The sequence below is a fragment of the Oncorhynchus tshawytscha genome, linkage group LG16 (genome assembly GCF_018296145.1).
Source record: "Oncorhynchus tshawytscha isolate Ot180627B linkage group LG16, Otsh_v2.0, whole genome shotgun sequence".
Lineage (NCBI taxonomy): Eukaryota > Metazoa > Chordata > Actinopteri > Salmoniformes > Salmonidae > Oncorhynchus > Oncorhynchus tshawytscha.
The window spans coordinates 4,306,198-4,323,999 of record NC_056444.1 but is presented as its reverse complement, the minus strand read 5'-3'; the positions used below and the strand labels follow the sequence as shown (position 1 = coordinate 4,323,999).

At 47.5% G+C, this 17,802-nt stretch overlaps 1 protein-coding gene across 2 annotated transcripts in view; it reads right to left on the bottom strand.

Annotated features, from left to right (window-relative positions):
- Positions 1 to 4,930: 4,930 nt before the first annotated feature.
- The window catches only part of stau2 (staufen double-stranded RNA binding protein 2), a 307,502-nt gene continuing 294,630 nt past the window's right edge, over positions 4,931 to 17,802 (bottom strand). For both annotated transcript variants that reach the window (XM_042298686.1, XM_042298685.1), the window contains one exon: positions 4,931 to 7,197. In XM_042298686.1, coding sequence (XP_042154620.1) covers positions 7,162 to 7,197 — 36 coding nt within the window. In that variant the 3' untranslated portion in view covers positions 4,931 to 7,161. The remainder of the gene's footprint in view (positions 7,198 to 17,802) is intronic.

Sequence of the window (17,802 nt, the reverse complement as noted above, 5' to 3'; positions counted from 1 at the left end):
CCTAACACAGACCCTACTCCCTAACACAGACCCTACTCCCTAACACAGACCCTACTCCCTAACACAGAGTCCCAAATGGCACCCTACTCCCTAACACAGACCCTACTCCCTAACACACACCCTACTCCCTAACACAGACCCTACTCCCTAACACAGACCCTACTCCCTAACACAGACTCTACTCCCTAACACAGACCCTACTCCCTAACACAGACCCTACTCCCTAACACAGACCCTACTCCCTAACACAGACCCTACTCCCTAACACAGACCCTAATCCCTAACACAGACCCTATTCACTAACACAGACCCTACTCCCTAACACAGACCCTACTCCCTAACACAGACCCTACTCCCTAACACAGACCCTAATCCCTAACACAGACCCTATTCACTAACACAGACTCTACTCCCTAACACAGACCCTATTCACTAACACAGACTCTACTCCCTAACACAGACCCTACTCCCTAACACAGACCCTATTCCCTAACACAGACCCTACTCCCTAACACAGACCCTATTCCCTAACACAGACCCTACTCCCTAACACAGACCCTACTCCCTAACACAGACCCTACTCCCTAACACACACCCTACTCCCTAACACAGACCCTACTCCCTAACACACACCCTACTCCCTAACACAGACCCTACTCCCTAACACACACTCTACTCCCTAACACAGACCCTACTCCCTAACACAGACCCTACTCCCTAACACAGACCCTACTCCCTAACACAGAGTCCCAAATGGCACCCTACTCCCTAACAGAGTCCCAAATGGCACCCTACTCCCTAACACAGACCCTACTCCCTAACATAGAGTCCCAAATGGCACCCTACTCCCTAACACAGACCCTACTCCCTAACACACACCCTACTCCCTAACACAGACCCTACTCCCTAACACAGACCCTACTCCCTAACACAGACTCTACTCCCTAACACAGACCCTACTCCCTAACACAGACTCTACTCCCTAACACAGACCATACTCCCTAACACAGACCCTACTCCCTAACACAGACCCTACTCCCTAACACAGATCCTACTCCCTAACACAGACCCTACTCCCTAACACAGAGTCCCAAATGGCACCCTACTCCCTAACACAGACCCTACTCCCTAACACAGAGTCCCAAATGGCACCCTATTCCCTATATAATGCACTACTTTCGACCAGTGACCTAATGAGCCCAGAGCCGTTTGGAACACGACCACAACAGTGATTCTCTATGAATGAATAACATCACAGCTCTCTCATGTCAAAGACCTGGTGATATGAGTTGTTGTAGGGAGTTGCATAGCTACATATCCATTTATTTTTTATTTTTTAGAATGTATTGAGTCAAACACTGAAATAACAGACTAGAAGCCGTTCCAAAATGTCCCGGAGACAGATGTTATTTCACCCCAGGGAGAGAATCTGATGAGAAAGGACTAATACGGCACTGCTCGGGATTCCATTCGGGAACGCAAACAATGGAAATCTGCATTGGAGGGAGACAAGGCTTCCTTCCCGAACTGGGAACGTTCCCATTGAGGAAAGGAAACCTCGCGGAATACCGTGCTAGATAATATGCAAATCAAAAGCCTCTCTGCTTTTGAGTTCCGGAATTTCAGAATGTACACTCGCCGTCCACTTCATTAATGATTCACCAATGAGATTTAAACAAATCAGAGGGGGTGGAGACTTCCACGTAAGGTTCTATACTTAGATATGGGACAGGAAACGTAAACAGAACGATTATTTGAATTCTATTGGTGGAACATGTACTGAAATATCTTTCCTTTTAATAATCATATCAGGGGGTGGATTCGACACACATTATCAGGTCTTGGTTTTACCTAGGTTTAATGGCCCTGGTCAACGGCCCTGGTTAAGGGTAGCTCTACGGCCCTGGTCAACGGCCCTGGTTAAGGGTAGCTCTACGGCCCTGGTCAACGGCCCTGGTTAAGGGTAGCTCTACAGCCCTGGTTAAGGGTAGCTCTACGGCCCTGGTCAACGGCCCTGGTTAAGGGTAGCTCTACGGCCCTGGTCTAAGGCCCTGGTTAAGGGTAGCTCTACGGCCCTGGTCAACGGCCCTGGTTAAGGGTAGCTCTACGGCCCTGGTCAACGTCACTGGTTAAGGGTAGCTCTACGGCCCTGGTCAACGGCCCTGGTTAAGGGTAGCTCTATGGCCCTGGTCAACGGCCCTGGTTAAAGGGTAGCTCTACAGCCCTGGTCAACGGCCCTGGTTAAAGGGTAGCTCTACGGCCCTGGTCAACGGCCCTGGTTAAGGGTAGCTCTACGGCCCTGGTCAACGTCACTGGTTAAGGGTAGCTCTACGGCCCTGGTCAACGGCCCTGGTTAAGGGTAGCTCTACGGCCCTGGTCAACGGCCCTGGTTAAGGGTAGCTCAACGGCCCTGGTTAAGGGTAGCTCTACGGCCCTGGTCAACGGCCCTGGTTAAGGGTAGCTCTACGGCCCTGGTCAAAGGCCCTGGTTAAGGGTAGCTCTACGGCCCTGGTCAACGTCACTGGTTAAGGGTAGCTCTACGGCCCTGGTCAAAGGCCCTGGTTAAGGGTAGCTCTACGGCCCTGGTCAACGGCCCTGGTTAAGGGTAGCTCTACGGCCCTGGTCAACGTCACTGGTTAAGGGTAGCTCTACGGCCCTGGTCAACGGCCCTGGTTAAGGGTAGCTCTACGGCCCTGGTCTAAGGCCCTGGTTAAGGGTAGCTCTATGGCCCTGGTCAACGGCCCTGGTTAAGGGTAGCTCTACGGCCCTGGTCAACGGCCCTGGTTAAAGGGTAGCTCTACGGCCCTGGTCAACGGCCCTGGTTAAAGGGTAGCTCTACGGCCCTGGTCAACGGCCCTGGTTAAGGGTAGCTCTACGGCCCTGGTCAACGTCACTGGTTAAGGGTAGCTCTACGGCCCTGGTCAACAGCCCTGGTTAAGGGTAGCTCTACGGCCCTGGTCAACGGCCCTGGTTAAGGGTAGCTCAACGGCCCTGGTTAAGGGTAGCTCTACGGCCCTGGTCAACGGCCCTGGTTAAGGGTAGCTCTACGGCCTTGGTCTAAGGCCCTGGTTAAGGGTAGCTCTACGGCCCTGGTCAAAGGCCCTGGTTAAGGGTAGCTCTACGGCCCTGGTCAACGTCACTGGTTAAGGGTAGCTCTACGGCCCTGGTCAAAGGCCCTGGTTAAGGGTAGCTCTACGGCCCTGGTCAACGGCCCTGGTTAAGGGTAGCTCTACGGCCCTGGTCAACGTCACTGGTTAAGGGTAGCTCTACGGCCCTGGTCAACGGCCCTGGTTAAGGGTAGCTCTACGGCCCTGGTCTAAGGCCCTGGTTAAGGGTAGCTCTATGGCCCTGGTCAACGGCCCTGGTTAAGGGTAGCTCAACGGTCCTGGTCTACGGCCCTGGTTAAGGGTAGCTCTATGGCCCTGGTCAACAGCCCTGGTTAAGGGTAGCTCAACGGTCCTGGTCAACGGCCCTGGTTAAAGGGTAGCTCTACGGCCCTGGTCTAAGGCCCTGGTTAAGGGTAGCTCTACGGCCCTGGTCAACGGCACTGGTTAAAGGGTAGCTTTACGGCCCTGGTCAACGGCCCTGGTTAAGGGTAGCTCTACGGCCCTGGTCAACGGCCCTGGTTAAGGGTAGCTCTACGGCCCTGGTCAAAGGCCCTGGTTAAGGGTAGCTCTACGGCCCTGGTTGTGAGGCTTGAAGGCGTCCTAGAGAAAAACAACACTGTGTTTCGTGAGAGTCTCACCTTTCCACAGAGGGGGTCGTAATAGTATGTAGCTTCAGACAGAAGTTGGCAGATAGGCGGTGCCAACCTCAGACGAGTTCCGTGAAGCTTTTTGGGGGTCGAGGACAAAAACGGGATGTTTCCTGGTCTGACAAACACGGTTGTAGCTCTGCCACCTTCCACCACTGATGTGGAAAGCTTATGGTGGATTGAGATACAGCCCATGCCAAAAAAATATATCTCTAGCTTCAGTGGTGTAAAAAGTACTTAAGTAAAAATTCTTTAAAGTACTACTTAAGTAGTTTTGTTTGGATATCTGTACTTTGCTATTTACATTTTTTTTTTGTGTGTGTGTGAATTTTCCCCCTTTTTTCTCCCCAATTTCGTGGTATTCAATTTGTAGTAGCTACTATCTAGTCTCATCGCTACATCTCCCGTACGGGCTCGGGAGAGACGAAGGTTGAAAGTCATGCGTCCTTCGAAACACAACCCAACCAAGCCGCACTGCTTCTTAACACAGCGCGCATCCAACCCGGAAGCCAGCCGCACCAATGTGTCAGAGGAAACACCTTGCACCTGGCCACCTTGGTTAGCACGCACTGCGCCCGGCACGCCACAGGAGTCGCTGGTGCGCGATGAGGCAAGGATATCCCTACCGGCCAAGCCCTCCCTAACCCGGACGATGCTAGGCCAATTGTGCGTTGCCACACGGACCTCTGATCTGGAGGACTCACTAAACAGAGAACATCCCTGGTCATCTCTACTACCTCTGATCTGGCAGACTCACTAAACAGAGAACATCCCTGGTCATCCCTACTGCCTCTGATCTGGAGGACTCACTAAACAGAGAACATCCCTGGTCCACCCTACTGCCTCTGATCTGGTGGACTCACTAAACACACATGCTTCATTTGTAAATGATGTCTGAGTGTTGGAGTGTGCCCCTTGCATTCCGTAAAAAAAAAAGAAAAAAAGAAAATTGTGCCATCTGGTTTGCTTAATATAAGGAATTTGAAATGATTTATAATTTTACTTCTGATATTTTAAACCAAATAAATTTTAGATTTTTACTCAAGTATAATTTTACTGGGGGACTTTGACTTTTATTTCCAGTTAATCCTTAAGCCTTAATTCAGTTACGTTGTTTCTTCTTCACCTGATTTCCACGACACAGAAACGATAAAGAAAAGACGTCAGACGTTTGTCAACAGGAACCGAGGTAACTTTACTTATAACGCGTTGCTCCTCCCACATCCTCCATGTCAGTGAACAAGCGCTCCAAGTCGGGTTGCAAAATTAGGATAATTTTTCCACAAAAAAAAAAAAAAATCCCAGTGTTTTCCCAGAAATCCTGGTTGGACAATTCCTGGTCTCACTACCAGGATTTCTGGGAAACCGGGTAATTTTGGGAGAGTTACCGGAATTTCGCAACCCTAGATTCAAGTGATCTCTGAATGGGTGAAACCCTGCTAATTAATGGCTGGATGGTTTCGCCACTTCAGAGATGATTCCCAGTGAGCACAAGATGTCGAAAAGACGTCTTTTCAATATAAAATATGTATTTAAGCATCTTTTAAACATATTTTCAGTTTCTTTTCAACATCTTTTGCTCATAGGGTTCAGAATGCACAGATTAAAAGCTCCCAGTTGATGCCTTGGTGGCCGGGCCAATATAACACACACAATGGGTGTAGATGTAATCGACTTAACTGTGGAGGGAAGAGAAGGGGGAAAAATCCACGAACATAGAATCACTGGTCTATTAGAGACTTTCAGTCACTAAATGCCACGTCATCATTATAATCAACAACATGGTGTCCTTTCTAGAACCCATTAGGTGTATTCTAGAACACCTTGTCCATTCCAGAATACTCTGCTACTATGCATTCTAGAAAGGTAGGCAGCCTCTATGGTAGGCGAGTGGGCTTGTTACATTATACACTTTACAGGGGTGGCGTATTATGCTTTATGGGTCCTTACCAACATGGCTGCCAAACTCTCCTCTACCTCTCTGGTGAGAAGAACCCATTCTAGTGATGCTGTCTGTGGTGAAGTGTCCTTACACGAGGTCAGGCAGACCAAGGGGGTATACTACAAATTAGGATCAAGGAGTTTGCCAGCTAACTTGCAGAAACATTCTTAATTGGTCTTGATTGCTTCAACAACCAACAACTCATATATATATATATAAGTTGAGCTTTTTTAATGAATCAGAAAATATCTTATTTCTGTCTGGCTAATTCCTTGATCCTGCTTCATAGTATATCCCTCTGCAGGACCCAGAGAGGTTGGCCCAACCTAGCCCCTCTGCAGGACCCAGAGAGGTTGGCCCAACCTAGCCCCCCTGCAGGACCCAGAGAGGTTGGCCCAATCTGCTGCTTCCCTCTGCAGGACCCAGAGAGGTTGGCCCAACCAGTCACCTAATAGCAGAGTTGGGCTCAATTCCAATTGAGGTCAGTCAATTCAGGAAATAAACTGAAATTGCAATTCAATTATTGAACAAAATGGCATCCATTTTCATGGATTTCTTAATGAATTGAAAATGAGCTATTTATACATTTAAAAAAAAAGACGTTTTACCTTCAAACCCCTTCCGTTGACTGACTTCCAATTGAATAGACCCTCACTCTGCCTGCTATCTCTATCTCTTAATGCTAAACACCAGTCAGGATGGCCTTTTTGTCCACGTGAAGAAACCTTTTTCTGCAAGTCATTTACATCCATATAGATAGATGATTAAGTAATATAATATATTATTTTTTTGTTTTTTTTGTTTTTATTAATATCAGCATGAAAGATAAGCCGGGTGAATATTACTGTATGAGAAGACAACTGCTACAACTTTCACAGCACTGCTATTGGCTAATTTTATAATACAGTCAGTACTCAAGCATTGTTAGATGAATAAACAGAAACATAATTACCCCTTGGAAAATAAGCTACACAACTTTGTTCCCCCCCTCCCCACCCCCCTATAATATTGGGTTTTGACCCATATCATTACACATCTATCCCAACTTTATTCGGGGGTTTTGACCCATATCATTACACATCTATCCAACAGGGAAAATCTAGGTGTTTATACTCAATCTAGTTTTTTATTTATTATATATATATTTGTATTTATTTTTTAAATTTAAATTCCTCGTAAATGATCAATACATGTAATGTGTTAGAATAGTGTTGTCTTCACATAGAGACTCATAGGTTTTTCCCCATCTTTTTCTAGTTAGTCGGTTATTTCATTTTTTTTCCTTCTCGGTACACATCCACACACTCCGTTGCATGTTGTTCCAGGTTGTTGCCAGGATGCAGCGGCGGTCGTGGGGGGGATAGGGGTCATAGGTGACGGGGAAAGAGTCAGGGGTCATCTCCTTGACGACAGCCTGTTGTATCCACGGCGACCTGAGTGGTGGGTGGTGCCTGAGTTAGTCTGTTCAGTGTCCGTCCTCTCTGACACACACCTCGCTGCTCTGGGGGAACCAATCAGAAAGAGGGAGAAGCAAGATGTTAGAATGGATTCTTACACATGCATCCTTCCTTCCCATCTCCATTGAAATCGTTTCTGATCTAATACATAGAAGGGATCCTGTCGAGGGACATCATCCATACCCCAGAGCCTGGTTCCTTTCAAAGATTCATCCTAGGCTCCTGTTTTTCCTAGCCACCGTGCTTCAACATGACTTGATCTTTGGGGTTTTAGTTTAGGGTTCTGTACAGCACTTTGAGACAACTGATGATTTAAAAAGGGGTTAATAAATAAATGTGATTGATTGAGGCCCTAAACTAACTATTTTCACAAAACATCCTTTAATCCTGGAAGGAATCACTGTATTAATACATGGAATGGTTCCTGTCATGAGGACGTCAGCCCTAAACTTAACCCTAATGCTAACGTTAGACCCTTAACCCTGATGCTAACGTTAGACCCTTAACCCTGATGCTAACGTTAGACCCTTAACCCTGATGCTAATGTTAGACCCTTAACCCTAATGCTAACGTTAGCCCCTTATCCCTAATGCTAACGTTAGACCCTTAACCCTATAATGCTAACGTTAGACCCTTATCCCTAATGCTAACGTTAGCCCCTTATCCCTAATGCTAACGTTAGACCCTTAACCCTATAATGCTAACGTTAGACCCTTATCCCTAATGCTAACGTTAGACCCTTAACCCTGATGCTAACGTTAGACCCTTAACCCTGATGCTAACGTTTGACTCTTAACCCTATAATGCTAACGTTAGACCCTTAACCCTGATGCTAACGTTAGACCCTTAACCCTAATGCTAACGTTAGACCCTTAACCCTGATGCTAACCCTAATGCTAACGTTAGCCCCTTAACCCCGATGCTAACGTTAGACCCTTAACCCTGATGCTAACGTTAGCCCCTTAACCCTGAGTCTAACTTCAAGCCCTACCCTTAACCCTAACGTTAGGCCCCACCCTTAACCCTAATGTTAGGCCTTACCCTTAACCCTAATGTTAGGCCCTACCCTTAACCCTAACATTAGGCCCCACCCTTAACCCTAATGTTAGGCCTTACCCTTAACCCTAACGTTAGGCCTTACCCTTAACGTTAGGCCCTACCCTTAACCCTAACGTTAGGCCCCACCCTTAACCCTAATGTTAGGCCCCACCCTTAACCCTAACGTTAGGCCCCACCCTTAACCCTAATGTTAGGCCCCACCCTTAACCCTAATGTTAGGCCCCACCCTTAACCCTAATGTTAGGCCTTACCCTTAACCCTAATGTTAGGCCTTACCCTTAACCCTAACGTTAGGCCCTACCCTTAACAATAACGTTAGGCCTTACCCTTAACCCTAATGTTAGGCCTTACCCTTAACGTTATTCCCTACCCTTAACCCTAATGTTAGGCCTTACCCTTAACCCTAATGTTAGGCCTTACCCTTAACCCTAATGTTAGGCCTTACCCTTAACCCTAACATTAGGCCTTACCCTTAAACCTAATGTTAGGCCCTACCCTTAACCCTAACGTTAGGCCCTACCCTTAACCCCTAACGTTAGGCCCTACCCTTAATGTTAGGCCCTACCCTTAACCCTAACCTTAGGCCCTACCCTTAACCCTAATGTTAGGCCTTACCCTTAACCCTAATGTTAGGCCCTACCCTTAACCCTAATGTTAGGCCCTACTCTTAACCCTAACGTTAGGCCCTACCCTTAACAATAACGTTAGGCCCTACCCTTAACCCTAATGTTAGGCCTTACCCTTAACCCTAACGTTACCCTAACGTTAGGCCCTACCCTTAACCCTAATGTTAGGCCCACCCTTAACCCTAATGTTAGGCCTTACCCTTAACGTTAGGCCCCACCCTTAACCCTAATGTTAGGCCCCACCCTTAACCCTAATGTTAGGCCCCACCCTTAACCCTAATGTTAGGCCCCACCCTTAACCCTAATGTTAGGCCCCACCCTTAACCCTAATGTTAGGCCCCACCCTTAACCCTAATGTTAGGCCTTACCCTTAACCCTAATGTTAGGCCTTACCCTTAACCCTAACGTTAGGGCCTACCCTTAACAATAACGTTAGGCCTTACCCTTAACCCTAACGTTAGGCCTTACCCTTAACCCTAATGTTAGGCCTTACCCTTAACGTTATGCCCTACCCTTAACCCTAATGTTAGGCCTTACCCTTAACCCTAATGTTAGGCCTTACCCTTAACCCTAATGTTAGGCCTTACCCTTAACCCTAACATTAGGCCTTACCCTTAAACCTAATGTTAGGCCCTACCCTTAACCCTAACGTTAGGCCCTACCCTTAACCCTAACGTTAGGCCCTACCCTTAACGTTAGGTCCTACCCTTAACCCTAACGTTAGGCCATACCCTTAACCCTAATGTTAGGCCTTACCCTTAACCCTAATGTTAGGCCCTACCCTTAACCCTAATGTTAGGCCTTACCCTTAACCCTAACGTTAGGCCCTACCCTTAACCCTAATGTTAGGCCTTACCCTTAACCCTAACGTTAGGCCCTACTCTTAACCCTAACGTTAGGCCCTACCCTTAACAATAACGTTAGGCCCTACCCTTAACCCTAATGTTAGGCCTTACCCTTAACCCTAACGTTACCCTAACGTTAGGCCCTACCCTTAACCCTAATGTTAGGCCCACCCTTAACCCTAATGTTAGGCCTTACCCTTAACGTTAGGCCCCACCCTTAACCCTAATGTTAGGCCCCACCCTTAACCCTAACGTTAGGCCCTACCCTTAACCCTAACGTTAGGCCTTACCCTTAACCCTAACGTTAGGCCCTACCCTTAACCCTAATGTTAGGCCTTACCCTTAACCCTAACGTTAGGCCCTACCCTTAACACTAATGTTAGGCCCACCCTTAACCCTAATGTTAGGCCTTACCCTTAACGTTAGGCCCCACCCTTAACCCTAACGTTAGGCCCCACCCTTAACCCTAACGTTAGGCCCTACCCTTAACCCTAACGTTAGGCCCCACCCTTAACCCTAACGTTAGGCCCTACCCTTAACCCTAACGTTAGGCCTTACCCTTAACCCTAACGTTAGGCCCTACCCTTAACCCTAATGTTAGGCCTTACCCTTAACCCTAACGTTAGGCCCTACCCTTAACCCTAATGTTAGGCCCACCCTTAACCCTAATGTTAGGCCTTACCCTTAACGTTAGGCCCCACCCTTAACCCTAACGTTAGGCCCCACCCTTAACCCTAACGTTAGGCCCTACCCTTAATCCTAACGTTAGGCCCTACCCTTAACAATAACGTTAGGCCCTACCCTTAATCCTAACGTTAGGCCTGAACCCTAATGTTAGGCCCTACCCTTAACAATAACATTAGGCCCTACCCTTAATCCTAACGTTAGGCCTGAACCCTAATGTTAGGCCCTACCCTTAACAATAACATTAGGCCCTACCCTTAATCCTAACATTAGGCCTGAACCCTAATGTTGGGCCCTACCCTGAACCCTAATGTTAGGCCCTACCCTTAACGTTAGGCCTGAACCCTAATGTTGGGCCCCACCCTTACCCTAACGTTAGGCCCTACCCTTAACAATAATGTTAGGCCTTACCCTTTCTGTCTCTTTCTTTCTTCCTTTATATCTATCTTTGTATCTGTATATCCCTCAAAGGACATTATTGGCATGGGAAACATATATTTACATTGCCACAGCAAATGGAATAGACAAACATTGAGAAATAAACAATCAGTAAACATTACACTCACAAAAGTTTTAAAAGAATAGAGACATTTCAAATGTAATACTATTGGCTACGCTGTTGTAACAGTGTGCAAATAGTTGAAGTATGAAAGTGAAAATAAATAAGCATAAATATAGGTTGTATTTACAATGGTGTTTGTTCTTCACTGGCTGCCCTTTTCTCGTGGCAACGGGCCACAAATCTTGCTGCTGTGACGGCACACTGAGGTATTTCGCCTAACAGATATCGGAGTTTATCAATGTTTGATTTGTTTTTCAAATTCTTTGTGGGTCTGTGTGATCTGTGGGAAATATGGATGTCTAATATGGTCATACATTTGGCAGGAGGTTAGGAAGTGCAGCTCCGTTTCCACCTCATTTTGTGGGCAGTGAGCACATAGCCTGTCTTCTCTTGAGAGCCATGTCTGCCTACAGCGGCCTTTCTCAATAGCAAGGCTATGCTCACTGAGTCTGTACATAGTCAATGATATTCTTAATTTGGGCTCAGTTACAGTAGTCAGGCATTCTGCCAGGTATTCTGCCAGGTATTCCCCCAGAACCAGCTGGCTGAGGGGACTCTTCTCCCTGTAAGTGGAACGTTTGGGCATCGTTTCCTTTGAGGTGGTAGTAGAATTTAACAGCTCTTTTCTGGATTTTGATAACTAGTGGGTATTGGCCTAATTCTGCGTCTCAATTTCGTGTTTCTCCCATTTTGTGAATTCTTGGATGGTGACCCCAGACCTCACAACCATAAAGGGCAATGGGTTCTATAACTGATTCAAGTATTTTTAGCCAAATCCTAATTGGTATGTTGTTTCATGTTCCTTTTGATTGAATAGAAGGCCCTTCTTGCCTTGTCTCAGCTTTGTGGAAGTTACCTGTGGTGTTGTTGTTTAGGCCGAGGGAGGTTTAGTTTCTAGGGCAACGGTGTCTAGATGGAATTTCTATTTGTGGTCTTGGCAACTGGACCTTTTTTGTAAAACCATTATTTTTGTCTTATTCACTGTCAGGGTCCAGGTCTGACAGAATCTATGGGGTTCAGGTCAGGGGACTGAGATGGCCAAAGCAAAACATTGATTCTGTGGTCAGTGAACCATTTTTGTGTTGATTTTGAGGTGTGCTTTGGTTCATTGTCCTGCTGGAAGATCCAACCACGGCCCAGTTTAAGCTTCCTGGCAGAAGCAGTCAGGTTTTTGATTTAATATCTGCTGGTACTTGAGTCCATGATATCATGTATCCTAACTGTCACGACTCCCACAGAAGGTGGCTCCTCTGCCTGTTCGGGCGGCGCTCGCCGGTCGTCGTCACCGATCCCCTTTTCCTTTTCTGTTAGTTTTGTCTCATTGGTTGCACCTGTTTCTTGTTTTGTTAGGGCTATTTAAGCCGGTTAGGCCGATCAGTTCTATGCGCCTGGTGTTTTTGGCGTGACCGTTTCTGTACCGGAATAAATACGATTGTCCTAAACCCTCTGCGCCTGACTCCAAACCCACTACTCCTAGAAGTCCTGACACTAACAAGTTGTCCAGGGCCTTTGGAAGAAAAACAGCCCGACAACATCAAAGACTCACCACCAAACTTCACAGTGGGGATGGGGTACTTTTCTGCAACGCTATCTCTCTGTCTGCGCCAAACCCACCTCTGGTGTTTGTTTACAAGAGGCTCCATTTTGGTCTCATCTGACCATAGAACCCAGTCCTATTGAAACTCTATGTTGGTCTCATCTGACCATAGAACCCAGTCCCACTGAAACTCTATGTTGGTCTCATCTGACCATAGAACCTGGTCCTATTGAAACTCTATGTTGGTCTCATCTGACCATAGAACCCAGTCCTATTGAAACTCTATGTTGGTCTCATCTGACCATAGAACCCAGTCCCACTGAAACTCTATGTTGGTCTCATCTGACCATAGAACCCAGTCCCACTGAAACTCTATGTTGGTCTCATCTGACCATAGAACCCAGTCCCACTGAAACTCTATGTTGGTCTCATCTGACCATAGAACCTGGTCCCATTGAAACTCTATGTTGGTCTCATCTGACCATAGAACCTGGTCCCATTGAAACTCTATGTTGGTCTCATCTGACCATAGAACCTGGTCCCATTGAAACTCTATATTGGTCTCATCTGACCATAGAACCTGGTCCCACTGAAACTCTATGTTGGTCTCATCTGACCATAGAACCCAGTCCCACTGAAACTCTATGTTGGTCTCATCTGACCATAGAACCCAGTCCTATTGAAACTCTATGTTGGTCTCATCTGAACATAGAACCCAGTCCCACTGAAACTCTATGTTGGTCTCATCTGACCATAGAACCCAGTCCCACTGAAACTCTATGTTGGTCTCATCTGACCATAGAACCCAGTCCCACTGAAACTCTATGTTGGTCTCATCTGACCATAGAACCCAGTCCCACTGAAACTCTATGTTGGTCTCATCTGACCATAGAACCCAGTCCCACTGAAACTCTATGTTGGTCTCATCTGACCATAGAACCTGGTCCCATTGAAACTCTATGTTGGTCTCATCTGACCATAGAACCTGGTCCCATTGAAACTCTATGTTGGTCTCATCTGACCATAGAACCTGGTCCCATTGAAACTCTATATTGGTCTCATCTGACCATAGAACCTGGTCCCACTGAAACTCTATGTTGGTCTCATCTGACCATAGAACCTGGTCCTATTGAAACTCTATGTTGGTCTCATCTGACCATAGAACCCAGTCCCACTGAAACTCTATGTTGGTCTCATCTGACCATAGAACCCAGTCCCACTGAAACTCTATGTTGGTCTCATCTGACCATAGAACCTGGTCCCATTGAAACTCTATATTGGGCTCATCTGACCATAGAACCTGGTCCCATTGAAACTCTATGTTGGTCTCATCTGACCATAGAACCTGGTCTCCACTAGCACTGACCTTATGACCTCTGGATCTAACGGTCTCCACTAGCACTGACCTTATGACCTCTGGCTCTAACGGTCTCCACTAGCGCTGACCTTATGACCTCTGGATCTAATGGCTTTAATTAGCGCTGACCTTATGACCTCTGGATCTAACGGTCTCCACTAGCGCTGACCTTATGACCTCTGGATCTAATGGCTTTAATTAGCGCTGACCTTATGACCTCTGGATCTAACGGTCTCCACTAGCGCTGACCTTATGACCTCTGGATCTAATGGCTTTAATTAGCGCTGACCTTATGACCTCTGGATTTAACGGTCTCCACTAGCACTGACCTTAAGACCTCTGGATGTAATGGCCTTAATTAGCGCTGACCTTATGACCTCTGGATCTAATGGCCTCCACTAACGCTGACCTTATGACCTCTGGATCTAATGGCTTTAATTAGTGCTGACCTTATGACCTCTGGATCTAACGGACTCCACTAGCGCTGACCTTATGATCTCTGGATCTAATGGCCTCCACTAACGCTGACCTTATGACCTCTGGATCTAATGGCTTTAATTAGTGCTGACCTTATGACCTCTGGATCTAACGGACTCCACTAGCGCTGACCTTATGATCTCTGGATCTAATGGCCTCCACTAGCGCTGACCTTATGACCTCTGGATCTAATGGCTTTAATTAGTGCTGACCTTATGACCTCTGGATCTAACGGACTCCACTAGCGCTGACCTTATGATCTCTGGATCTAACGGACTCCACTAGCGCTGACCTTATGACCTCTGGATCTAATGGTCTCCACTAGCACTGACCTTAAGACCTCTGGAGCTAACGGTCTCCACTAGTGCTGACCTCTGCACTGGAGGTGGAGTTTGCGAATAAACCTGTCATTCACCCTTCACTAACCCCCCCCAATGCGCTTTCTCTCAGCTTGTGTCAACCAAATGGCATCCTAATCCCTATTCAGTGCACTACATTTGACCAGACCCCCTCGATAATCACCAAGCCTCGATAATCACCAAGCCTCGATAATCACCAAGCCTCGATGTGAAGGAGCACAATACCATCATCTCATCATTCATCTAGTGGAAATGTCAAAAACCCCTTTCTGTTTTTATTTTTTGTCTTTATGTACTGATGGACGTTCTAGACCTACTGCTGCATTGGCCTATAGGCTCTGAGTTCAATGCTGTCATGTCTTTAGTCGCCAGAGGATGGTGTAATGGGGTGTCCAGAGGATGGTGTAATGGGGTGTCCAGAGGATGGTGTAATGGGGTGTCCAGAGGATGGTGTAATGGGGTGTCCAGAGGATGGTGTAATGGGGTGTCTACATGGTAGAGGATGGTGTAATGGGGTGTCCAGAGGATGGTGTAATGGGGTGTCCAGAGGATGGTGTAATGGGGTGTCTACATGGTAGAGGATGGTGTAATGGGGTGTCCAGAGGATGGTGTAATGAGGTGTCCACATGGTAGAGGATGGTGTAATGGGGTGTCCAGAGGATGGTGTAATGGGGTGTCCAGAGGATGGTGTAATGGGGTGTCTACATGGTAGAGGATGGTGTAATGGGGTGTCCAGAGGATGGTGTAATGGGGTGTCCACATGGTAGAGGATGGTGTAATAGGGTGTCCAGAGGAGGGTGTAATGGGGTGTCCACATGGTAGAGGATGGTGTAATGGGGTGTCCACATGGTAGAGGATGGTGTAATGGGGTGTCCAGAGGATGGTGTAATGAGGTGTCCACATGGTAGAGGATGGTGTAATGGGGTGTCGAGAGGATGGTGTAATAGGGTGTCCAGAGGATGGTGTAATGGGGTGTCCACATGGTAGAGGATGGTGTAATGGGGTGTCCACATGGTAGAGGATGGTGTAATGGGGTGTCCACATGGTAGAGGATGGTGTAATAGGGTGTCCACATGGTAGAGGATGGTGTAATAGGGTGTCCAGAGGATGGTGTAATGGGGTGTCCACATGGTAGAGGATGGTGTAATAGGGTGTCCAGAGGATGGTGTAATAGGGTGTCCACATGGTAGAGGATGGTGTAATAGGGTGTCCAGAGGATGGTGTAATAGGGTGTCCACATAGTAGAGGATGGTGTAATGGGGTGTCCACATGGTAGAGGATGGTGTAATGGGGTGTCCACATGGTAGAGGATGGTGTAATGGGGTGTCCAGAGGATGGTGTAATGGGGTGTCCACATGGTAGAGGATGGTGTAATAGGGTGTCCAGAGGATGGTGTAATGGGGTGTCCACATGGTAGAGGATGGTGTAATGGGGTGTCCAGAGGATGGTGTAATGAGGTGTCCACATGGTAGAGGATGGTGTAATGGGGTGTCCAGAGGATGGTGTAATAGGGTGTCCAGAGGATGGTGTAATGGGGTGTCCACATGGTAGAGGATGGTGTAATAGGGTGTCCAGAGGATGGTGTATTAGGGTGTCCACATGGTAGAGGATGGTGTAATAGGGTGTCCAGAGGATGGTGTAATAGGGTGTCCACATGGTAGAGGATGGTGTAATGGGGTGTCCACATGGTAGAGGATGGTGTAATAGGGTGTCTACATAGCAGAGGATGGTGTAATAGGGTGTCCAGAGGATGGTGTAATGGGGTGTCCAGAGGATGGTGTAATGGGGTGTCCACATGGTAGAGGATGGTGTAATAGGGTGTCCAGAGGATGGTGTATTAGGGTGTCCACATGGTAGAGGATGGTGTAATAGGGTGTCCAGAGGATGGTGTAATAGGGTGTCCACATGGTAGAGGATGGTGTAATGGGGTGTCCACATGGTAGAGGATGGTGTAATAGGGTGTCCAGAGGATGGTGTATTAGGGTGTCCACATGGTAGAGGATGGTGTAATAGGGTGTCCAGAGGATGGTGTAATAGGGTGTCCACATGGTAGAGGATGGTGTAATGGGGTGTCCACATGGTAGAGGATGGTGTAATAGGGTGTCTACATAGCAGAGGATGGTGTATTAGGGTGTCCAGAGGATGGTGTAATGGGGTGTCCAGAGGATGGTGTAATGGGGTGTCCACATGGTAGAGGATGGTGTAATAGGGTGTCCAGAGGATGGTGTATTAGGGTGTCCACATGGTAGAGGATGGTGTAATAGGGTGTCCAGAGGATGGTGTAATAGGGTGTCCACATGGTAGAGGATGGTGTAATGGGGTGTCCACATGGTAGAGGATGGTGTAATAGGGTGTCCAGAGGATGGTGTAATAGGGTGTCCACATGGTAGAGGATGGTGTAATAGGGTGTCCACATGGTAGAGGATGGTGTAATGGGGTGTCCAGAGGATGGTGTAATGGGGTGTCCAGAGGATGGTGTAATGGGGTGTCCACATGGTAGAGGATGGTGTAATGGGGTGTCCACATGGTAGAGGATGGTGTAATAGGGTGTCCACATGGTAGAGGATGGTGTAATAGGGTGTCCAGAGGATGGTGTAATAGGGTGTCCAGAGGATGGTGTTATAGGGTGTCCACATGGTAGAGGATGGTGTAATGGGGTGTCCACATGGTAGAGGATGGTGTAATAGGGTGTCCAGAGGATGGTGTAATAGTGTGTCCACATGGTAGAGGATGGTGTAATAGGGTGTCCAGAGGACGGTGTAATGGGGTGTCCAGAGGAAGGTGTAAAAAGGTGTCCAAATGGTAGAGGATGGTGTAATAGGGTGTCCACATGGTAGAGGATGGTGTAATGGGGTGTCCACATGGTAGAGGATGGTGTAATGGGGTGTCCACATGGTAGAGGATGGTGTAATGGGGTGTCCACATGGTAGAGGATGGTGTAATGGGGTGTCCACATGGTAGAGGATGGTGTAATAGGGTGTCCAGAGGATGGTGTAATAGGGTGTCCAGAGGATGGTGTAATAGGGTGTCCACATGGTAGAGGATGGTGTAATGGGGTGTCCAGAGGATGGTGTAATAGTGTGTCCACATGGTAGAGGATGGTGTAATAGGGTGTCCAGAGGATGGTGTAATGGGGTGTCCAG